This window comes from Octodon degus, unplaced genomic scaffold (assembly GCF_000260255.1).
Source record: "Octodon degus isolate 3935 unplaced genomic scaffold, OctDeg1.0 scaffold00012, whole genome shotgun sequence".
NCBI classification, from domain to species: Eukaryota; Metazoa; Chordata; class Mammalia; order Rodentia; family Octodontidae; genus Octodon; species Octodon degus.
Genome location: NW_004524588.1, coordinates 11,004,997 through 11,030,341, shown reverse-complemented (window position 1 = coordinate 11,030,341; position 25,345 = coordinate 11,004,997). Strand labels below are relative to the sequence as shown.

Below are 25,345 nucleotides of genomic sequence, written 5' to 3'. Positions count from 1 at the left end.
TTTTTGTTCTAAGATTTATACTGTATCTTTGACTTACAATTTATTTAAAAAGACATTGTATGATATCTTCTAGTATTAGAAACTTTAAAAAGTATATTTCCATTTTCTGTTCACTTAAAAAAAAACAGAGGTTTGTACCTATAAAAATAAATAAATAAATAAATTTTTTAAAAAAGTGTTTATCACATTAGAATGGGGTTGGGATGATAGCTTGGTGGTCTAAGTGCCTGCCTGGTAAGCACAAGGACCTGGGTCCAATCCCCAGTACTGCAGTGCCGGCTCTGCGCACAGCTGGCCAGAGAAACCGGGTGTGGTAGCACACACCCGTAGTCACAGCTCTGGGGTGGCTGAGACAGGAGGATCACTACGAGTCTGAGCTGCGTCGTGAAACACTGTACCAAATAAATAAATAATCTTTTTAAAAAATAGCATTTGAAATGTTCTTAAAAGTGTGGGAAGGGCTGGTGAGATAGCTCAGAAGACTGAGCACCTGCTTGGGCAAGCACAGGGACCGGGGTGCAAGGACTGGGGTTTGATCCCTGGCACCACATGCCACGCCGACCCCACCCCCTGGTGCACTGAATTGGCAACGGAGACCAGGCATGGTGGTGCATGCCTGTAATCCCAGTGCTGAGAGACTGAAACAAGAGGATCACTACAAGTCCGAGCTGTGTAGTGAGACCCTATACCAAAGACATTGGTTGCCAAAATTAATCATTTTCAAACACTGATTTGAGTTTTCCACAGTAGACCTCTCTGTATTACTTAGAAGCCTCTCATTTTGCTGATATCAGAATAATTTTGCATTCAGGTGTTTTGAAATGACAGCACCCTTAGATTTCCCAGGTAACCAGACAAAACAAAAGATAAAAAGAAACTCATACCTATTAGAGACAGCCCAAGACTGGAAATTACTCGATCCTAGAACTCAGCTTTCACCCTTACTAGTCTTAGTATATCTCTTAGGATTAAAACCACATACCTAGATGCATCAAGGAATGGTCTGTGGACTAAGCTGATCCATTCTTCTCGATTGGATGAGTACTTCGGTTCCCGGGGTGTTTCATGCATGGTGTCCAAATCTACTAAATAGTGACATTTACTGATGTCTATCTGAAATACAGAAAATCCACCTCTTCATCAGTTAACTGCAAAGGTTGTAATTGAACACGAATTGTAATCCTAAGAATTCCACATGGTTTCAGAGTAACAAAGACCCAAGTCCTCAATGTTATCTGTGTTCTCCACCAGAAGAGTGTTGGGGCACTGTGCAGGCTTGTAGGGGCAGCATGTACTCACTCTCCCACACCTGTACATAAGCTTTGCATGGTCTCACTTTGGGTTCTGAAGTCCCCTGCCCCACAGGTGCTTGGGAAGCCTCCCTGTGGAAACCCTATTCGCTGCTCACTCTTGCCCTTTCCCAGACTGTCGCCTCTCATTTCAGAAGCTGAAAGCTGTCTAAACACAGATGCTAACATGTGAGGAAGGCCTGACTCTCCTGATGGCCATGCATCCCACAGGTGGTACAGCAATAACCAGGATATCAGCACCTTCAAAAGTCAACAGAATTGGCAAAGGAATTATCTTGTACCAAACATTCAGTACAACTAAAATATCAGAACTGCAGGAGTAAAGACAAAAATACCTAATATTAGCAGAACTAGAGCAACTGCACCCAACATGGATGCACTAGAGCTCATGGAGACTATCAATATGTGTCATTTAAATCTACATTGGTGCTGTGCTTCCCCCAAATTGATTAATTCAATGGAACATGCTACACCATCTGTAGGAGCCTTCCATACTTAAACAATTTGTCTCAAATTAAACTCTCAACTGGGTTTGGTGGCCCATACCTATAAATCTTAGCACTTGGGGGGCTGAGGCAGGGGGAATCCCTGGCCAGCAAGGAGTACAAAGTGCATTCAAGGTCACCATGAACAATATAGTGAAACCCCATCTCAAAACAAAACAAAATCCCTCATACTCTGCCTCTTCTAAGTCTTAGAATATTTAGTGGCTACACAAGGGGGGAAAAAAGATTACACAAGTCTCTATGAGATAAAGCCCAAAGAGGAAAAAATGCTACTAATAGAAACAGCTTAAAAAAAAAATGGTATAAAACCTGTACCAACTGTTAGACTCCACTAAAATTTTGAGTGCTTTTGGTACTGGGAATCGAACTCAAGACTTTGAGGTTGGTAGGCAGGTGCTACACCACTGAACTACACTCCCTGGCCTTTCTACTAAATTTTTTTAAAGATGTCTTTCAGCAATTATAGGCAATGAGTTAATGCCCAAATCTAAATCTGGGCATGGTGGCACACGCCTGTAATCCCAGTACTCAGGAGGCAGGAGGATCAGTGTGAGTTTGGGACCAGTCTGGGATACAAAATGAGCTCAAAGCCTGCCTGAACTACATAGTGAGACCCTGTTCCAAAAAGAAAAAAACAAAAAAAAAAACCAAAAAAACCCCCCACAGCCCTAAATCTACATATTAGATTGCATCATATGAAATAATAGTTGATATTTAACCTACAAAAATGTAACTATGTGATTCAACCTAAAGTATGTCCAACAGAAATCTGTGCATCCAAAGACAAGTTCAGCAGGGTTCAACAAAGTGGTATTTCTTATAAGTGGCCCTGACTGGGAAGCAGCCAAACTTTCATCAATGGTAAAATTATATATAATACATAAACTGTCATACACTGAAATACTGCATAATAATGAAAGATAAATTAGTTATATGCAATGACATATGTCATTATTAAAATAAAACTTTGATTTTTTAAAAAATGTATTTATTACAGGGTCTACAGGGTCTCACTATACAGATCAGACTCACAGTGATCCTCCTGCTTTCAGCCTCCCAAGTGCTGGGATTACAGGCGCAGGCCATCACACCCAGTCTCAATCACCATCTCAGCGTGCCCCAGGGGCAAGCCAGCACAGCATACTGGGGATCAAACCCTGGTCCTTGTATTTGGCTAAGCAGGTGCTTTAATCTGCTGAGCTATCTGGCTGGCCCTAAAATAAAATTTTGGACTGAGGATATATCTCAGCAGCACAGTGCCCGCCTTGCAAATGCAAGGTCACTAGTTCGATTCCTAGTACCTAAATAAACAAATATAAATAAATAAATAAAAAATATTCAGTGGAAGATCAAGACACAAGAGAGTAAATGCAGTATAATTCAAGCAAAATATTGGTGACCATGTAGGGATACATGTATATGTGGCAAGTCAAAAGATAAAAGCAAAGAAATTAGCTTTGTAATTAGCTTTGCTAACCATAAATTACTGCCTGACTGGGGGTATGGAGGCGATCAAAAGGAATTACTGGGAAGCTTTTGGGTGATGGGGATGTTCTGTTATTTCACCTAGTGATAGCTACATGGGCATTTTCTCTTATTATACGTTTATGGTATACTTATTTTGTATATATTTAGGTTTATAAATTATACATAATGAAATGCTTTAAATGTTTCTCATGCATACAAGAGCTACTTGGTCATCTCAGCTTATAATAAACTCTGTTTTTTCCCAACCGATACCTCCCAGCAATGTTCTCATTCTTTCCCAGCATTATTTATATGTAAAAAATACTTCAGTATCACATCTGTCTCTACATATGGGCTATTCCTCCATGGGAGAGAAAGCACACTGAGAATTGACGTCAGACCCAATTCCATTCCACATAACTCTCTAAAAATGATCCTTTGGATAAACACTTCAGGAAGTAGCCTTTTTTCGCCTGGACACCCACTCTGCAGCTCCCAGGAACTGTAAGAACATGAAAGAAGTGGTTTTTAAAGGCTTTATAAGGGCCATGCCCCTGTAATCAGTAGACCCAGCATGAAGCAGAGATTTTTATGGCCCCATGCTTAAGCTCCTTCAAGGAGAAGCCTTCGGTATGACATTTGCACATTTGACTTCAGCCTGACTTTTTCTAACCAGGAAAAACTACAGGTCTAGTTATCAAGATCTGGTGAGGGGTACACAGTTTAACAGAGAAGTGAATGCTAACTAATTAATAACCCAACTATGCCAGTCAGCTTAGGTTTTAGGCATCACACTATCTATAAGTAAATTCTGCTTAAATTCTATGTAAAAGTCTTACATACCAAGGCAAATCATATTAATTGCAATACTAATCCATTAAAAATTTGACCTCTTTTTTATCCTTTCTGGGAAGCAACTGCTAAGAAAACACACAAGGATGAAAGCCTCTAAAAGATAGGGATGATCAATGGCAGGTTCCTCATTAGAGGAAAACTAAGGTTATTAAAAAAGGAATTTAAAGTCAGCAGGCCTATGCTAGTCTAGTCACTACCATAAACTAGATGGTGACCCAGACTGATTTAACGTTTTTATACTGCAATACTTTCTTATGTAAAATAAATATAATACTGCTTATCTCAAAAAGTTTTAATGAGGATTTAAAAAGATGAATTATTCAAATACAACTTCTAAACTCTACAGCATTACACAAATAGCTGGAATGTTAGAAAGAATCTTTGATAAGATCTATAAAATGAGAGAATTTAACTGACAGAAAAGGATTCCAGAGCACTGAAGCCCATTAAAATGAATTACTCATTCCTCAACTAGATGGGGTCTACAGTTGATTCAGGCTAACCAACATGCAGGATGAAACAGTTACAATATTAACTACTCATAGTCCTGAATTAGCAATGAATTAGTAGCATCCTCTAAATGACAGCAAAATCAATCTTCTGGGCATCATCAAAGCATATATTATACATATTTTGGGAATCCTGAACCAGATGATATAAAATTGTTGCTCAAGTGATAGGGATGCAGTTCAGTGGCAGAGCACTTGCCTAGCATGTACTAGACCCTCGGTTCGATCCCTAGCACCACCAAAACCCAATTCCCCCCAAAAAAATTCTGTAAGACATGCTTCTGTTGTTATATTTATAATTCAGGTCAAAAAATAACAATGGCATATATGACATACAGATAGTAAACATTGTAACAGCAATTAGTTCAGGAAAGGAGATCACAGAGAATTAGAATTCTTGAAAAGATTTCCTGAAAAGGTCAATGTTAATGAAAAAAGCCAATTTGGATGGCACATGCCTGTAATCCCAGCATTCTGAGAGGATGAGGCAGGAGGATCACAATCTAAGCAGTTTAATAATAACTTAGCCAGACCCGATTTCCAAATTAAAAAAGGACTGGGAATGAAGCTCATTGCAAAGGTTCTGGGTACAATCCTTGGCCACACACACACACACAAACACAAACACATGCGTACATGTTAAAGAACAGAAAACAGGCCAGAGAGATAGCAATCTAAATGCCTTCCTAGCAAGCACAAGAAGCCGGGTTCAATCCCTGGTACCACATGCCATACGGCCCTGCCTCAGGCCCACTGAGCTGGCCACCACCAGGTGTGGTGGCGCATGACTACATTCCCAGGGCTGGGGAGGCTGAACCAGAGGATCATTACGAGTCCAAGCTATGTAGCAAGACTCTGTACCAAATGAAGAAGAAAGAAGACAGACGAAGATGAGGAGGAGGAGGAGGAGGAGGAAGAAAAGAGGGAGGAGGAAGAGGAAGAGGAGGAGAACAGAAAACAAAAGGCAAAAAAAAAAAAAATGAGCAGAGTTTCATGGTAGGGAGGTGAATGAATATCTCCTGGTCCCAAAGAGTGTACGCTAAGAAAAAAAACTAGTCTCTGAGGACTTGAGAATGGGGGACCCTAATGAGGAGAAACTAGATCTTAACTATTAGCAATCTAAGCTTTTCAGCCAAATAGCAAAATGATAAAAACTTGGTCTTAGAAAGAGGAGTCTGTCCTGGGAACAGAGAAGAGGGTACCACAAGAAATACCAAAGCCAGGATTCTATTTGCTAATGTAGTGTCCAGATGTGAAATGATGAAATGTCTTCTTGAATATCTATAGTAGTAAAAATGGAAAAAGAAGGAAAGCCTATTTAAAAGAAAATCAATGAAACCAAGATTTCTAATCCAGGAATCTGGAAGAAAGTGGGCTGCAGTGAAGAGTCAGTTTCGGTGGGACTGAGCACAGAGGGCAGCTTGCATCTTGTGTCTGCTGAAACCAGAAGAAGCACACTGTGCTCACACGATGGCAAGAAGGCCAATGTGACCACAGAGCTGCTTTACAGAACACTTCTGCTGCTCTTTCATACTCCTACTTCAGATTTTAGCTAAAAATTATTTCCTTAAAGAAGACATCACTGACCACTTAAACTAGAACAAGTCCCCAAATTACATGTGCTCACAGCAACCAGGACTTTGTAAAACATTTCATAATTACAATCTGTGAATCAATTGAGAACCTCAATATAAATGCTATAAAGTCTGGGACCTCATCTATCTTGGTCAGTCCTATATTCCAAAACCCTGCACATACCAAGTGCCCCCAACAGGTGCTAAACATTATTCGCATGTACACAATGCATAGAAAAAAGTGAAGAGATGTGAGAAAAGGGAAGAAAGAGTGAACAGTAGGGGAAGAGCGAAAAGGGAACAGGAAGGAGCAGAAGACCACAGATGAAGCTTGACACATGTCTGTCAAACCAGCCTGAAGGGCGGGGGATTCAAGAACAGAAAGGACCACTGGAGAGGAGGCAGGAGAAGAAGCGAAAGAGGCCAAGTTTCAGAGATGAGGTGGAGAATAGATTTCTGAGAAGGCTGCAGACTCAGGAAAGGTAACTGCAACAGATTCAACAATTTTTTTTTTTTTTGCGGAACCAGGGATTGAACTCAGGCCCTTGCGCTTGCCAGGGAAGCACTTATTCTACTGAGCCATCTCCCAGGCTCCAGGTTCAACAATTATAGCAAGTAAATTTGTTGCTGTTAGAATACTATGGGGGGGACACGACAAGAGTTAACACTCCAAACTCCTCTTCTCATCGCTAGATAGCTGAATGAGTTCAAGCACCAGTAAACTATTAAGCCTGTGAAAGATTAGAAAATCTACCCTAATAACACTTGGCTCATTTGTGTATTTTACAGACTATAAAAATTAAGAGAGGCCCAAACTCATCCCATTATAAGGGGCCCACTTCCTCAACAATGGTATTCATCTACTCCTCGGTGGCCCGACTCCCAAGATCACTACACAGCAAGGTTGTTTCCAAAACATGAACCTTGAGGGACACACTTGAGACATAACTTTAAGTCAAATTCAAAAGGATAGCCCATACTTTTCTCAATGGGTAAGATATTAGAGACAATCAAACTCAAGTCCTCAAATTTGCTTCTGCCTATAAAGAACTCAAACCAGGTATGGAGGTGCACACCTGGGTTTTGTTTTGTTTTGAATACCAGAAATTGAACACACAACTTTTCACCTGCCAGACAGGTGTTTGTGCTATTGAGCTATATCCCCGGCCACGGGCTACACATTGAGTTTAACATCAGCCTGAACTACATAGAGAGAACCTGTTTCAAGGGAAAAACAAAACAAAACAAAACAAAACAAAAAACACTTCTCTGAGAAGATATCTTTCAACTCCATTTTTAGCCACAATTTTTTTAATAAAAATACAAAAGAAAAATCCTCTCGCATCTGTTTTACAACACATGCACACAGACTGTTATCAGCAAGCAACCATAAAGCAAAGTAGTGGGCTGGGGATATAGCTAAGTGGCACTAGCGCCTGCCTGGCAAGCACAAGGCCCTGCATTCAATTTTGGTACCAAAACTAAAAACAAAACATCTAGTATTTGAAGCACATGACTCTTCAAAATAACCATGAAAAAAGTAAAATACAGTAATGCTCTGTAACCCCTACCTCTAAGTGCTGTTCTTTAAATCTATGCAATATTTCCATTTGCATCAGGAAATGGTACCCTAAATACTCTGTTTCTATCTCTGATTTAGGAAAGTCATATAACCTAGCTGGAAAGACTGCTAAATAGCCTGGACTACAACTCACCAAGCTTTCTCTCAACTTTAGAAAATGGTCACTGTAGAAAAACTAATTCTGTCACAAATGTAAATACACTACACATCACGGACTCTACTCTTCTATAATCTACTAGTGCTTGTTATTAGTAATATTTCCATATTGAAAGGCAGCCCTGTATTGGATTTAACAAATACACAATATGTCTTTTACACTGCCAAGAAAAGCCTATGTCTTCCTTCTAGCACTGAACATAGCTGAAGATACTCATTTATCATGAATGGCAAAACTCAAATAAAAGATTACTCAGTTCCTTTATTTTGTTGATGTCAAGGAGCTACTTAAAACAGATATTATCATTGTTAAATATGGAAAGAGGTAGCAAATGTTGTGGGCTTGCATGCCAGAGGAATTCTGCATTTTTATAAGACTTAACTCCAAGTGCTTTATCAACATAAAAGATATGACTTGGGAGTGTGTCACACATCATACTGACTGATCCCAGAATCACCCTTCTTCATCACTGCCATCCTGGTGACTAGTTCCATACCTGGCATATCTCAACCAGTCAAAAAATAAATGTGGAAAGAAAAAAGGATCAGTGGCTATACAAGAAGGCTGAACAACTATCCTGAAGTTGGGAGGTAACAAATACAGGAAACACTGACAGCTCTTTCCCTTCTGCTATCATTTGGATGTTGTTTGCCCCCTCAAAGCTTCCTGTATTGCAAGTTCAGTTCTCAGCATGTACTATTAGGAAGTAGAACCTTCAAGGCATGGGGCCTAGTGGGAGATCCGCAGGCCAGTTGGAGGTGCCACTGGAAGGCCTGGGACACTCCCCCCCCCCCAGTTTGGCAATACGATCTCTTACTCCCACACAAACTTCTGCCTCTGCCATCTCTACCAAATGATACAAAGTGACACAACAGTCCCCTTGCCAGAGCCTGTGCCATGACATTCAAACTTTTGCGCTCTGAAAGTATGTGCTAAGCAAAATTTTCTTTGTAAGAAGTTAACATGCCTCAACTATTTCATTATAATAACAACAAAAAACCCTCATATACTTCCCTTCTGTGATGATGTATCAAATATCATTTATCAATTGTAGCTTTTTTTTTTTTTTTAGGGAAGGGTCTGTAGGGTGTTCAGGGTCTCACTACTAGATCGGACTCCTAATGATCCACCTGTTTACAGCCTCCCAAGAACTGGGATTACAGGCATGCACTACCACGTCCAGTTTCAATTGCCATCTTAGCACACCCCGGGGCAGGGCCAGCAAGGCAGGCCCGGTGATCAAAGTCCCTGTTCCTGCTTGCAGGTGCTTTAATCTGCTGAGCTATCTGGCTGGCCTCAGTGGCATAATCATTTGCCTGGCAAGCTCAAGGTCCCAAGTCAGATCCCTAGTACCATATGCCATGCTCACCCCAGAACCGGGCATGGTCGTACACATCTGTAATCCCAGTACTAGGGAGGCTGAGACAAGAGGATCACTATTAAGTCCAAACTGCGGAGTAAGACCCTATATCAAAAAAATTAAATAAATAATAATAGACAAAATCTCATCATGCTTTTTTCTTTTGCGGTACCAACGACTGAACTCAGGACCCTGTGACTGCCAGGCAAGCACTTACTGTACTGAGCTATCTCCCCGGGCCCCTCATCATGTTTTTCAAACATGGATCTAGTCAGCCAATACCAAATGATTAGAAACGTAAAATGAAATGAAACTATGTGCAGCCTGGAGTTTGGGATCAATCAGGCAACGCTGCCAGGCACACCAAAGGGGGGGAGGAGGAGGAGGGACTAGCTGCACAGGTTCTGCTACACAAGAAATAGGAAATATAAATAAAGAGCAAAATAAAAGATAATAGGAAGATGAGAGGCAGACTTCAGAGACCGGAAGGAAATCTGGGATGGCAGCGAGAAGAGACAGCCAAGAGGATAAGAAGGGGTAAAAATGATTAAGATGCAGGCTGAGGATGTAGCTCAGCAACACAGTGCCTATCTCGCAAGGTCCTGAGTTCAAGTCCTGCTGCAAAAAGATGCAATATGCTTCAAGATGAATGTAATTATTATGACTCACAAACATACTAATAAAAATGTTTTTAAAAGTAAAGGGAGAAAAATGGGAATGACAGGTTGGAAGGGAAGAAAGGTAAGGAAGAGAAGGGAAGGAATGGGAAGGAAGAAGATGGAGAAAGAGAGAGACAGACAGACAGAGACAGACAGAGAGACAGAGATGGAGATAGAGAAGGAAAAAGAAATACATGGAGATGGAACTGTAGCTTAAGAGAAGTCCAGTCTGGATTCTCCATTTTCAACAACATATTTCAAATTAAACAAGACTCCCACTTTAGAAAAACTGGAGTGTAGGGCTGAACGCAGTTGCGCATGTCTATAATCCTAGCATGGATTATGAGCATTAGGCTAGCTTTGGCCACACAGTAAGATCCTGTCTCAAACCCAACTAACCAGGGGGCTGGAGATGGGGTTGGTGAGGAAAAAAGCCACAGCAAGATGTATTGTGCACAGGGACAGGCTCCTTGTGGTGAGTGTCATCATCATGTGTCCCTACATGCACCTACTAAGCTAGGCATGGTGGCACATGCCTATAATCCCAGTACTTCAGAGGCTGAGTCAGGAGGATCCCAGTATGTTTGAGGCTAGTGTGGGTGCAATAGTGGACTCAAGGCCAGCCTGAACCACATAGTGAGAGTCTCAAAAAATAAATAAAATAAAATGTGCCAATAAAATAAAAGGTAGAAAACAAAACACCACCACCAAAACAAACAGCAACAGCAAAAAGTCCCCAGCCAACAGAAAGCCCCCCCACCAAAAAAAAAATTCATACTTGGAAACTGAAAATTCATCAAAAACTGTGGAATTTTTGTTTACCGATAATAAATTCAGGGTTTCTTTCATAAATTTTAAAGTATCAGTTTAAAGAAAATACCTTAAAATATATCCGATACAGAATAAAATCCATTAGTTTTTTTTTTTTTTAATTTTATTTATTTGATACAGGGTCTCACTACACAGTTCACTCATAATGATCCTATCTCAGCCTCCCCAGTGCTGGGATTACAGGTGTGCACCACCATGTTTGGATTTATTTATTTATTTATTTATTTTTTCAGAACCGGGGATTGAACTCAGGCCCTTGCACTTGCCAGGGAAGCACTTATTCCACTGAGCCATCTCCCCGACCCCCCATGTTTGGTTTTAGGGCTGGCTCAGCACACCTGGAGTTCCAGGGCTAGCACAGCATGCATTACCAGGGATTGAACTTCGGTCCTTGTGCTTGCCAGGCAGGTGCTTAGACCACTGAGCTATCTCCCCAGCTCTCATTAGTCTTTTTAACTAAAGTCACTATCATTGTCATTAGCAAAGGTTCATTAAATACTGAATTAGGCAACAAAAAATAAAATCACACAACTTTTAGAGAAGTTATACTTTACAATTAAGTGGAGCTACGTATAGAAGAATGCACATACCAATTTCTATCAAAATTTTCTGTTTTTTCCTTTAAGGTTTTTATATTCTCATTATAATTTAAGAGTGGGTAGGAAGACAAACACCCAGACATCTTCCCTTTAGAAGCTTACTATCTAATATGAGCAATATTAGATACATAAATTTTACATGGCATTATGCCAACAGGATAAAGTCATGATGGTGCAGCATAAGTGAAAAAGTAATGGTGGGAGGCTGAGGCAGGAGGACTGCTGTGAGTTCAAGGCCAGCTGAGCTATACAGGAAGACTCCCACAGCCCGGCAGGAGGGTTCCTTTCTACTTGCATCCTCACCAGCACTCACTAGTTTTCAGTATCGCTGATAACAGCCATTCTGCCTGAGGTGAGATAGAATCTCAGGGTAGTTTTGATTTGCACTTCCCATGTTTGACTTAAGATGAGAGACTATCTTTATAAAACCAATCTTTTCACATTTGCTTTCTTTTTTTGCCTGCTCAGCCCACCCTGAGGGCCAGGCTGGTGCAGCACATCGTGCACGTCATGCTGGGTATCAGACCGCAGTCCCCTGCGCCTGCCTAAGCTTGCCTAAGCAGGCCCTTTAGACGCTAAGCTATCTCACCAGCCCCACATGTATTTTCAAAAGAATGAAAATTCAATAGATGAAGTTCTACCCAGGTCAGTGTTTGCATAAAGTTATGAAATTGTGTCTTGTGCCTGGTTTGAAATGTTGGGAAGACTTTGACTTCGTTTTCCATAAATTACACTAGCTGGGGAATTCAGAATCATCTGTGTGAAATATACAAAATAAAGCTAAAAGTGTTCCATCTTCCTATAATGTATCAATTTTTCTAAGAAACCAGCTAAGGAGCAAACGTGCCAATCACTAACCTCTGCCAATCGACATTAGTAACAAAAGACAGAAGACAACTAGGCATGATCCCCGCTGTAAAGGAACTGTAACCTAACAGTCTCCCTGAAACTTGAATAGACCTTGAAAAAAATGCTATCACTTCAGTGCTAAGTAGCCAATCTCTGTTACTAACAGGATTTGAGGAGGCCTCTCTTCAGTTCAAGAGAGTTAAAGGAGATTGAGCAAAGGGCTATGTCACTATTCTAATTTTTTTAAAAACTGCTGCTCTGTATAGCCTTAAGTTAGATACTACAGGGATTTCAAAGATTAAGGATGAAGATGTGAACCCTTATTCTTAAATAACATATAATTTAGTGAAGATCACAGTTACATAGGCAAGTATGTATGAACAAATGAAACAGGGAAGAAGCAAAAAATGCTCGTACCTAATTAACTAAAAACAGAAAGCTCAGATCACTCCACTTTCCCTAACCAGTACATAGTTTCTCACCCTTCAAGCCTTTGCACATGCTACTCCTTTGAACTAAAATGTCAATTTCTCCTTCCTACGCCAGCGAACCCTCAATTATCCGTTAAGGTCCAGCTCCTATGCCATCTCTTAAAGAAGGTGTTGTCAACTAGAGAAGCAGGAAGAGTCCTCCTCTGTGCTCCAGCAGCATATCAGGGCACTCATTATACTTTATTATTTTAGGCTTGCTTGTCCTAGTAGATGCTGAGGCCAAGACCTGTGTCTTTTTCTTAAAATCACTATAGGTTCATCAAAATAATGTGTGTGCACAATTAAATAATGTGTGTTCCCGTAGTCCCAGCTCCTTGGGAGGAAGCAGCAGGGATCTCTTGAGCAACAGAGTGCACCCTCCAACCTTTGAACGGATGGATGGATGAATCAGTCTTCCATACCGTAGTATCAATAGAATGAATAAACTGATGAAACAACAGAATGAAAACCATTTAAAAATGATTAAAAGGCTGGCCACATAGCTCAGCGGATTAAAGTGCCTGCTTAGGCAAACAACAGGGACCTGCGGGGGGGAGGGGGGGGCAAGCTCTGAGATGGCAGCTGAGACTGGGCGTGGTGGTGTGCACCTGTAATCCCAGTGCTTGGGAGGCTGAAAATGGGAAAATCACTACAAGTCTGATCTGTGTAGTGAGATCCTGTACTAAATACATTAAAAAAAAGAAAAGATTTAAAAATGTTTAAGAATAAAGGCCAAGTGTAGTGGTCACACCTGTAATCTCAGTACTTGCGAGGCTGAGGCAGGAGGATTGCTGTGAGTTGAGATGAGGCTGGGCTACAAAGTGAGCTCAAGCGCAGCTTAATCTGCATAGTGAGACCCTGTCTCAAAAAGTTAAAAAAAAAAAAAAAGATGAAGAATGAAAACATAATTGAAAAATGGAGATTAACATTATTGTATTACTAAAATTCATAGGTCATTATCTTCCTAACCAGTAACTCAAAAGACTGGTGGGATAGCTCCTATCTACAGGCAGTCTTCAGAGAATTATTCCTAGACATGGTTTTTGGTCCATATCCCAACAACAGGCAGATTAATTTTACTTAAATTTTTCTTTAATTCTTTAACACTTCTCCTGCCTGGAAGAATTTAATATAATCTACCTGACTCACCCATTGTAACATCCTTGTTAGTTTTAGGTTTCTAAACATATTTTTCCTCAGAGCTTGTAATGGGTAAAATACATCTTTCTTCAAAGTAAACTAGATCTACTTAATAGACAGAGCAGCAAAGGAAGTCTTAAATACAATGACTCCCAACTTTGAGCTGAGAGTTGCCTTACTTGCAAAGAGAAACTTGAGGTCACCTGACAACATACTGAGTGCTATTGGTAAGATACCGAAGATCACCCATAAGTTTTAAATGTTAGATATTTTTTTTTAATTTTTTTAACATTTATTTAGTGTGTGTGTGTGTGTGGCCAGCTCAGCCCACCAGGGGGCGCGGCTGGCCGGCATGTGGTGCTGGAGGATTGAACCGCGGTCCCTGATGCTTTGCCAAGCTTGTTCCAAGTAGGTGCTTTAGACCACTGAGCCATCTCTCCAGCCCCTAAATGTTAGATATTTATAACCCCAATTAGTTATATTTTTCCTCAAATGATGAAAGAAAACCATATTAAAAACATAAAAAAACAATGTTTTCCCCAAAGTGTGATACATTTAATGAATATCACATATTTTTCTCTACAGATATTGATTTTTCCTCACAAAATCTGGAGATATCAGTCACACATACTTCTACTATAACTATTTTTAGTTTGAGTTTTCTTGGTTTAAATCCCAATAATATCAAATGTCTATTGCCCCTGAGGTCTAAAAACTAAAGTGACACTAGTTGTTTAGAATCAGAAATAATAGTTTCTTCTCTCAATTTTATGAATATCTCATACTGCAAAATCTGAGAACACTCTCTATAACCACATCATAATTCAAAAATCAAAAGACTAGATTGAAATCTGCCATAAGCGTAACCAAAGAGCTCATTTTTTTTTTTTTGTTTCTTCAGATTTAATCATTCTTTCTTGCATCAAAAATAACAAAATTGTAGGGTGACATTAACACATGATCATGAAACAAAAATGTGTTTCATTTCATTAGTCACAGTCTACATATCAACCAGCTGTCGAAGCTAAAAATATGCCTTAATTTAAAATTTTGTAAAACACAAGCACTTAAGACTCATTTTGAAAGAAATATGACTTCTCGGCTTCTACCAACTCACAGGCTGCTTTGAAGAACAAATGAGCTCCACTAGAGCAAGGAACTGGTCAGTGGTGGTGGAGAAGCTGAAACTAACTTAGCACTGATCATACATTGTTTACATCTTATCAATAAACACCTGCTAAGGATGACAGTTTGATGTCACCACAAATGTAAATAAAACCAAACCTACATTCGCAAAGAAAGAAAAGTATCTGAGGCTACATTACCTACTGATAGAAGTATACTTTTTGTCAAGGACGAGTGAGCTAAAGAGAGATGGACAGTAACAGAACGGTCACCGCATCTCTCCTCGGCTGGAATGGGACATTGTCAAGGCTGGACTCTGCAGTGACCGTTTCCTTACTCTTAAATCTCACAGCTCAGAGTGGTCTCTAACAGATGCTCATCTGCTCTGAAACAGAAGCAGCAAGGACACTTTTTTCTAAGAAAGTTGGAATATAAACATTCCAACTGAGTATCAGTTATAGTTACTGTGAATTGGAAAGAAACACAAATTAATGTCAAGGATCTTGGAAATTACCAGTCACTAAAAAAAAAAATTGTCAAAAACTAGGGCTGAGGAGATAGCTCAGTAGAATAAACACCTGCCTGGCAAGTGCAGGGTCCTGAGTTCAATCCCTGGTACAAAAACACAAAAAAACAAGACAACAACAACAAAAAAAAAACCACACACACACACACACACCACGAAAGAGGTGCCTCTGAATATTCTTTCTAAATTCAGACCTTGAGGGAGGTGGAGATGTAGCTCAGGGGAGGAGAGCTTGCCTAGCATGTGTGAAGATCTGGGTTAAACTTCCAATATCACAAAAAACAAAGTAATAAAGTAAATTAAATTATTGCAGACCTTGACTCTAGCAGAAAATCTTGGCATGAACCACAGTAAATGCCCACTGTTCAATAATAAGATGCTTGACAGCTACTCAATTTCTACCATGAAAGAATATGCAACAGAAAGCATTATTTTTGCAAATACAGTTATAACAGTGCAATAGAAACCACAGGGCCATTATGCACACTCATACCAAATTCTTGATAAACTTAAGAGTTAAAGGAAGATGGTGAAATGAGCTTAGACTTACAACCAGGGATGACACCAAAAGTAAAACTGCAGCATGTTCTCCTATACGTCAGTACATTGGACACTGCAGCCACAACTCCAGCACCATTACTCAAAAACTAAACACATTTAATATTTAAAGTAACTGATAGGGCTGAAGATATGGCTCAGTGGTCTAAAGCACCTACTTGAAACAAGCTTGGCAAAGCACAGGGACCGCGGTTCGATCCCCCAGCACCACATGCCAGCCAGCCCCGCCCCCTGGTGGGCTGAGCTGGCCACACACACACACACACAATAAATAAATGTAATAAATAAAAATAAATAAATAATAAAAAAAATAAAGTAACTGATAATTTTATGTGTTTACATATGCACATACAAATGCAAAGAAAAAAGATGAACCAAAAAAAAAAAAAACCCCAAAAAACACTGAACCAAGTATGGTGGCATACACCTGTAATCCCAGCACTCAGGAGGCTGAGGCAGGAGAAGCACTCTGAGTTTGAGGCCAGCTTGGGCTACAAAGTAAGTTCAAGGCCAGCCTGAACTGCATAGTGAAACCCTGTCTTTAAAAAAAGGACAAAAAGGGGCTGGTGAGATGGCTCAGTGGTCTAAAGCAACTACTTAGAACAAGCTTAGCAAAAAGTACAGGGACCGCCGTTCAATCCCCCAGCACCACATGCCAGCCAGCCCTGCCCCCTGGTGGGCTGAGCTGGACACACACACACACACACACACACACACACACACAAATAAAAAAAAAATAAATAAAAAAGGACAAAAACCCCAAAACACTGAAATGGTAAGACTGGTAACACTTAGGTAATGAGATGACAGATTATTTTTTCCTTGTTAATAGATTTTATTTAATGAACATATAACACTTTTATTCTCAAAGGAAATCAAGTATCTATTTAAAAAGTTAATTGAAAAAGATGAACCCAATATAATAGTAAGCTATGGACATATAACAATAAGTCATCAAATGCCCTTGCTGCTTTCCAAAGGGCCAAAGCTGAGTAGACTGAATTTGGAGGTCACTTTTCCAACCGAGTCAGACAATCCACTGAAATCAGAATGCAAAGAATGCAGGAAAACTCAAGCACAAGAGATGTGGCACAAAGACAAAGACAGATGCTACATACCCAGAAGATATATAAACTTGCTTGTCTCAGTTTTTATCAGACTCCTACTGGGATTTCAAAAAATATACAGTCGTTTAGCTAACCTGTCTGGCAACACAGAATACGGAGCGATGACTAACCGAGACAAGCCGGGACCAAGGCCTAAGCCGTGCAAGGGCCACTGCAGCTTTCCTTGCAGCCTCCTCTCAGCATCACGACCCAGGTAACAATGGATACTCACTGAAAAGCCCAAGCACAGCTGATCAAACATAGCCTAAAAACATTAATTGGAAATTCAAGAAATAAACAGTGCACAGGCTTCCCATTGCACACCATTCTGAACAGCACGATGGTATCATGTACCGTCACATTCTCAACTTGAATCATCCCTCTGCCCAATGTGCCCGCACTGATTATGCTACCTGTCCCTTACAGCTTCTCTTACTCACTCAGTGGCCACCTAAGTTACCTGATCTACCACCAGGGCACAGCAGTTCTTGTGTTAAAACTCACTTATATTATTTGAAGATGACTCTCAAAGCACAAGAGTGATGATGGGCTCAAGAGTGACGGCAAAGAGAAGCTATAAAGTGTTTAAGTGAAAAGGTAAAGCTTTCCAACTTCCTAAGAAAAAAAAGAAATCATGTGAGGCTGTTATGATCTATAGTTCAATAGGATATTTTGGCAGAGGTCACATTCACATGATTTTTATTATATATGTTATAATTATTCTAGCTTATTATTAGCTATTACTAATCTACTCTGTGCCTGATTTAAAAACTAAATTATCATAGATTTATGTGTTCAAGAAAAAAATAGCACAGTGTATGTAGTTTGGCACTATCCATGGCTTTAGGAATCTTTTGGGAGTTTTGCAGATAAAGAAAGTCTATTAAAAGCACTATCCTAGATACTATGGTGAATGTAGAGTTGGTGTAATCAGTCACACATCTGACGGAGAAAGATATGGCATACAAATCAAAACCATGTAGTTAACATAACACAACAAAATTACATGGCAAGGCGCTTATAGAAAGGACAGCTCGACAGAGAGTAGATAGTTGGCTCATGAATAGTCCCATTTGGTCACCAAAGCAATGGAGTAGAAAAGGCAGTAATAAACAACTACAGTATGGGAGGAGGAAGATTTGGGCAGAAAAAGCTTTCCTTATTAGACTAAAAACATTCACAGGAAAATATGCCAGATTCCAAATATACTAAATATGACAGAGATATACAGAAATATTACATTCCAAGGTAATTCCAAAGTAGATGTCACTGTTCTGTTTCACAGATAGAAACTGAAACTAGTTAAAAAGAGAAGTTAACCAATTTGTCCAACATCACCAAGGTGAGCAACCAGCTGGGGCTGGAACGAGGCCTAATGGAGCCCAAAATACGCCTCTTGTTTTATCCTCCCAATGCTCCTTCTTCCTAAAGCACAGTTTCTGATACCACCACTCTGAACTCATGCTGTCCTGTTCTCACGGCTTATCCACGCGCCCTTCTGACTTCCTAGTGTTCCCACAGTCATCCCCTGTCCACTAAAGACTGCTCTCAGGACAGTGACTACAGATAAAATTTAAATGGCCACTAACATCTATCACTGCCAAGGGTTGTTTTCCAAGAGGAATGAAGACTTTCCTTTAAAAGAATAGTGTCTTACTAACTTATTTAAAAGAAGTTTATCTTACTTTCTCAGGAAGCCAAGCCAAGCATATGTTTTTCAATGTACACCAGTCTATGGCTAAAGACTAATAAGTACGACTTCCATTCACCAGCCCTGACGCCTCCATGCAAGTCTACCCAGCCCAAATCTGGGAGACAAAAGGCCACATGTGGCCACAGGTTTGCTTCAGAAGAAAACTGGAAACCTCACTATTTTACATTTCAAGCACATGGCATAACAGACTATATCTGACATTTAAACTTTTAAAAATTTAACAGATGGATTGTCCAGAAAATGTGCTCTTCACCTATTTTACAAAATGATCCTTCACTGTCTCTGTGAATCAGGAAAACAATTATTCTTTATTGGTCTCAGCTTTCTCACCATCAAAGATTTTACAGGTATCAAATGTCAAAAGTGTCAAGTTTCAAAGGAACTGAAATGAAATTCACATGGGACCTCAAAGTGCAGACAAGTAGGGAGAAGATCACAGCGCTGACAGAGATTACTCCATAGCACTCACTGTGGAAACAGCCTTCCTGCCTACTCATGTGCTAAAACCAGAACATAGTAATAGGTAGGTCGAGGGTAACTCGATAACTTGAAAGCACCCCACCAATATTTTATTTTTTATTTTTATTTTTTTAATTTATGTGTGTGTGTGTGTGTGTGTGTGTGTGTGTGTGGCCAGCCCAGCCCACCAGGGGGCGGGCTGGCTGGCATGTGGTGCTGGGGGATTGAACCGCAGTCCCTTTGCTTTGCTAAGCTTGTTCCAAGCAGGTGCTTTAGACCACTGAGCCATCTCACCAGCCCCAATATTTTAATAGGACAAGCAATAATAAAAGTTTCAAAATGACAGTTCAGATTCTATCATAAGAAAATTTTTCACTCATCCAAGTTACAAATTATATTGAATTATATGCTTTACACAGCAAATAAAGGTAATTTGAAAATAAGAGGTAATTTGAAAAGAGTATCTTGTTCATCCTTTCTCAACAAAATTATTATAGTCTTCATTCTAATTTTTTTAAAAAATAATTTTATTTTTCATTTTTAAACTGGGCATGGTGCCTCACTCCTATAATCTCAGCACTCTGGAAGGTTACAACAGAACTCCAAGTTCAATTTCAGTTTGGACAACTTAGCAAGAGTTTGTCTCAAAATTTAAAAATTAAGAAAGGGCCGGGGTTCAAGCCCCAGTACTATAAAGAATAAAATAAAAAAGGGCAGAGTTAGAGCTCAGGGTGAAAGCTGGGCTCCACCTCTAGGACCAAAGAAAATATCATCTTATCAGAGCTGTAATATATATGCTAAGAGATTTTGGGGTTAAAATTCTTTTCAAAAAGCAAGAATAAAACATAGCCCTTACATATCTGGATGGCTCTTCCAGGTTCTGGTCATTCATGTCACTGGGAATGCTCCGGGTGGCCAGTGGTCCCTCTGCAAAAGGTTTTGGAAGCTGACCTCTGAATTCTGATGGAATGAACTGAAGCTGCCAACTGTCAGAACCACAAGTAAAGAGAATAAGAAAAACACAAGGGGATCATATTGCTAAATGTACTTGAAACCAACCAACCAACCCCCCCAAAAAAATCATGAGAAAAACATTTCACTTGAAATAATTTTTTTTTTTTTTTTTGCTAAAACCTCAATCAGGGAGCACAGAGGCAAAGGTCAAAGTTTAGTCCAAAAGCATTGAGAAATGGATGATTAGAGATCTCTCAACCTATTTCACTAAGCCTCAGCAGTCAAACCTGCACCCAAACAGTCATATCACCGAACAAGCGGGAAGTGTCAAACCCATTACCAATTTACCATGTGATCAAAGAGACGTACAAAATTAAAGCAAATTCATCAGGTGTATTGAGCAAGATGAAATGTAATACATGGTCCTAAGAACACACTAAGAGAGCAGTACTTTGCTCCTAATTAATCCTCAAAAGTATTTTCAGCTATAAAACTCAAATGTAAAAGGCGAAGTTCAAAGTCAACATTTAAAAAAAAGTTTTAATTTAATTATTAATGATTGATGCAGGATTTTATTAAGCACAGCATATTACTATCAGGTAAAGCTAAGCTGTTGATACTTTTCCTCAAATGGAGCAACAGAACTTATCTTAACCAGACTTCTGGCTGGGGAGATAGCTCAGCAGTCTAAGTGACTGCCTGGCAAGCACAAGGAACTGGGTTTGATCTCCAGTACCAACACTGTGCCAGCCCCAGAATCTCGGGTACGCTGAGCTGGCCACCAAAACCAGGCCTAGTGGTGAATAGCTGTAATCCCAGCACAGAGGAGGCAGAGACAGGAGGATCACTACAAGTCTGAACTGTGCAGTGAGACCTAGCATCCAACAAAAAAATAAGAAAATAAATAAATAAAAAGAACCAGACTTCCCTTTTATCTAAAGAGGACCAAATTAAGCAAAACGTACTGGGGCTGAGGAGACAGCTTGGCAGTCTAAGTGCCTACCTTGCGAGCCCAAGGACCTGGGTTTGATCCCAAGTACCACATACTGTGCTGGCCCCCAGAACCATGCTGGCCACTAAAACTGGGCATGGAGGCATACACCTCTAATCCTAGTGTTGAGGAGGCTGAGACAGGAGGATCACCACTAGTGTGAGCTGTACTCAATCAATTGATTGATTGAGACCCTGTACTCAATCAATCAATCAATCTTAAAAAAAAAAGAAAGAAAAACAAACAAAACTCTAGGGCATATGTTATTAAATCTAACAACAGCATAAGAGAAGCTAGATAGGTGTCTTAATAGTAGCTTTCCCCACTGCCACACATTGGCAGAGAACTTTCACTGTTGTTGGATAGGAAAAAGTTTTTCTTTAAGTTGGATATGGTGGCATACACCTATAATTCCAGGAGGCTGAGACAGGAGGATCTCAAGAACAGACTGACAAATTTAGCAAGACTCTTCATTCTCATCGCCAATTTTTTTTTTTTCTAAATAACTCTTAAGCTAAAGTTTCTAGACCACTTTTAGAAGTGGACTAATATCAGATAATTAAAGAACTATAAATATAAATCTTCAGGAATAGCCACTGGCAGATACCTAGGCCCCAAAGCATTTTGAGCCTGTTGTTATGCACATGGCAGATTCCATAGAAATCTAACATGAAAAACTCAATGACTACGTAAAAACTTAAAAGTTAAGATGATCCTGTCATACAACTGCTTTTTGCTTCTTAATTTAAAACTCTGGGCATTGAAGGGCAACTTACTCATCGGGCAGCAGGAAGCTGCTGGGAAATCGATACCACTCTTTTCCCACACAGACATTCACAGGTCTGCCTTCTGGGACAGTGTGAATAGATGTGTCTGTAGCAATTCGGTAAAATTCTGGATACAAGTCAAGGGGTCCATGATACCCTGGAAACAAAGAACGGTTAATGAAGATCAAAGATGAGTAAAATGAGATTCTGGAATTTAATTATAACACATGTTCACATCCCACTATTGGGAGGCGGAGGCAGGAGAACTGCTGTGAGTTCAAGGCCAGCCTGGGCTACATAAGGGAGCTCAAGGCCAGCCTGGGCTACATACCAGGAATCTTTTTCAAAAAAAGCAAGCCTATTAACATCTCACTATAATCTAGATAAAATCTAGCGTGTAAAGGGTCACAGCAACCCTACCAGGAAGTCTGTTCTACAGGTATAAAATGTCTCTCTGTTTAGGATGTTGGCTGCCACAGAAACACTACTCTATTTTGTCAAATATAACTTGATTTCTTGCCCTTTCTTCAACTCTGGATCTCAGTAATGACTATAAGAAAAATATAATAATGAGAAGTTAACCCCAAATTTTCATGGTAAGTTTAGGTTTCCTTAATTCGTCAGCAGCCATTTAAAAAGGAGGAAAACCAGTAAGACTAGACAGGAAAAAATGTATAGCTAATCACAGTAAAAGGAACCCGCGACCTCTTTTTTTGATGCTGAGGTACTGAAGTCACACTGCATCATAATTAAGTCGACATGCTCTCTGTTTGGAGCAGGCCTCCTCCTGACATGGGCCCAACCTGTTAAGCAAGCCTGCACCAAGTAAGCTCGAAGGTGCTTCACGGATGTGGGCTGAGATGCTCTGCACACATTTACCTCTGAACAGCGCCACGGAGCGGGAGAACGACAAGAGCCCGAATAGCAAGACTGTTCCTAAGGCCAGCCAATTTGATGTTACAGTGTAGTGCTCCAGGCGGTATCGTTGAAACACAAAGTGGTAACATTTCTAGAAGGAAAACACACTTGTACTGATAAAAGAATAAAAGACACCTTGCAGAATACATATAATCACAAGACATCACAGAAATACCAGTAGCGGGCTGGGCAAGCTGGCACACACCCGTAATCCTAGCACGCAGGAGGCTGAGGCAGGAGGATCGCTGTGAGTTTAAGGCCAGCTTGGGCTAAGAAGTGAGGTCAAGGCCAGCCTCAACTATATAAAACCCTGTTTTCAAAAAGGAAAAGGAGGGGCTGGGGAGATGGTTCAGTAGAATGAGTGCTTGCCTGGCAGGCACAAGGGCCTGAGTTCAATCCCCGGTTCCACCAAAAAAAAAAAAGGAAAAATAAATAAATAAATACCCATAGCATAGAAGTAGAAGGGGCTGGGGAGATGGCTCAGTAGAATAAGCGCTTCCATGTCAAGCGCAAGAGCCTGAGTTCAATGCCCAGTTTTGCCAAAAACAAAAAAAAGCATAGAAGAAGAAAAAAAGGAATAACTGAAGGTCTAACCAATTGCAAACCGCTAGGGAGATATTTACTCCACTCCTTAAGATGAAAGCAAATTTGTTTAACACTATCCAGAGATCAGCCCAGCCAAACAGCTTGCAAGCAGTAAACTCTCACTAGCTTCACAGGCAAACTATCTGAGTATTTCTCTAGGGCTTACAGGCCAAATAACTATTTTTTAAATATTTAAGCAAAAATGTTTTTTGGTAATTTTGATATATAAAGTAGTATTGCCTGTTTTGATATTAGTATTTACCTTCCTTGCTAACAAGTTTTCAGCAGTTTTTAGCATCAACAAAATGTATCCTGACCAAACAAGAAAAACATTCCTAAATGGGCCTGGTGGTACACGCCTATAACGCCAGCATCGCCGGATCACTCAGCTGAGGAAGCAGCCTGACACACAGCTCGTCTCAGAGACAGAAAAAGAACTTCCTTCACAGAACAGTAGGGACAGGCTATTAGTTATCTGCCAAACTACTTTACAAATCAGATGATTACTATACTATATACATACATACATGAACTTACTTTCTTAGTGATGGAGACTGAAATCAATACAACACAAATGTTATGACACAATATTTTAAAAAGAATATAGTTATGTTTTTATTACAGCCATAATAACCCTTATTATATGATATAAAAAATGCTAGACGTCTTTGGTATCAGGAATCGAACTCAGGACATCATGCTTGCCACGCATAGATGTTTTTGTTAGAAAATGAAATTTTTCATTTTCTGAATTATCTTCTAGCCAGGGATGTAGCTCAGAGGCATAAGTGCTTATCTGATAAGCACAAGGTCCTGAGTTCAATTTCCAGTACCAAAATAAACGAATAATCTTCTGAAGTTCAATTATTTTTTTTAAAAAATTACTTTTATAATTAGTTTTATTTTAAAAACTTTTACTCTAGCATAAATAAACCTTCAAAATGTTATGTTAAATAAAAGCCAGTGATAAAAGACCACATATTTTATGATACATTTATATAACAGAAATGCCCAGAGTAAGCAAATCTAGAGTGAGAAAATAGACTACGTGCAACCCAAAGCTAGGAAGACACAGGAAAGACAGTAGGGGGAACAATAGCTAAAGGGCGTAGGGCTTCTGAGGAGCTTAAAAAATGTTCTAAAGCTGACTAGGATAAGATGTAGCTCAGTGGCACAGCACCTGCCCAGGAAGTGCAAAATCCTGAGTTCAATTTCTAGAATGGGGAAAAAAGAAAAAAATAAAAAACACCTGACTGGGTTATACTTGTACATATCTATGCATATGCTAAAAACCACTGAACTTTATAAATTGTATCTCAATAAATCTGATAAGAACAAAACTTACATTCTTAATCTTGTTTTCTGTCAATTGCAAATAACTGAGCAGGGGGCAAGAAAGTGTCCCAAGGCCACTGAGACCATAAATACAGAGACATTCAAAGAAAAATAAAATTAGTTCTGTCAGAGAATTGAGTGGGGCAGGTACGAAACCAGGATTACAAAGTGCCCCACATCAACAATTGCCTGATGTCCTCACAGAGACTTTAAAGGCTTCGCTCTCACGCAGTAGCTGAAGAGCAGAGGCTCAGCTTTACTGAGGCACCACCACGAGGGCCCAGAGGGCGACTTAAAAATGTATGCTGTTAGCAACTGGATTCTTTTTTTTTTTCTTGGCTTATTATTCTTCAATTAGAAACTCTTTTATTCAGAAAAGTATAAAGAGAATTAAGGTCTTATATACAGTAACCAGAAAGAGGTTATGTTTAAAGGAGGT

The 25,345-nt window shown here is 39.8% G+C and overlaps 1 protein-coding gene across 4 annotated transcripts in view; it reads right to left on the bottom strand.

Moving 5' to 3' along the window:
- Alg9 (ALG9, alpha-1,2-mannosyltransferase) overlaps nucleotides 1–25,345 on the bottom strand; it is a 101,258-nt gene that overhangs the window by 32,695 nt on the left and 43,218 nt on the right. For 3 of the 4 annotated variants that reach the window (XM_012513582.2, XM_023709549.1, XM_023709550.1), the window contains exons 11-14: nucleotides 22,948–23,077; nucleotides 22,078–22,225; nucleotides 20,213–20,342; nucleotides 983–1,113 (exon numbers count right to left, since the gene is read on the bottom strand). In XM_012513582.2, the coding sequence (XP_012369036.2) occupies nucleotides 983–1,113; nucleotides 20,213–20,342; nucleotides 22,078–22,225; nucleotides 22,948–23,077 (539 nt within the window). The remainder of the gene's footprint in view (nucleotides 1–982; nucleotides 1,114–20,212; nucleotides 20,343–22,077; nucleotides 22,226–22,947; nucleotides 23,078–25,345) is intronic. The other variant, XM_023709551.1, reaches the window with a different exon arrangement.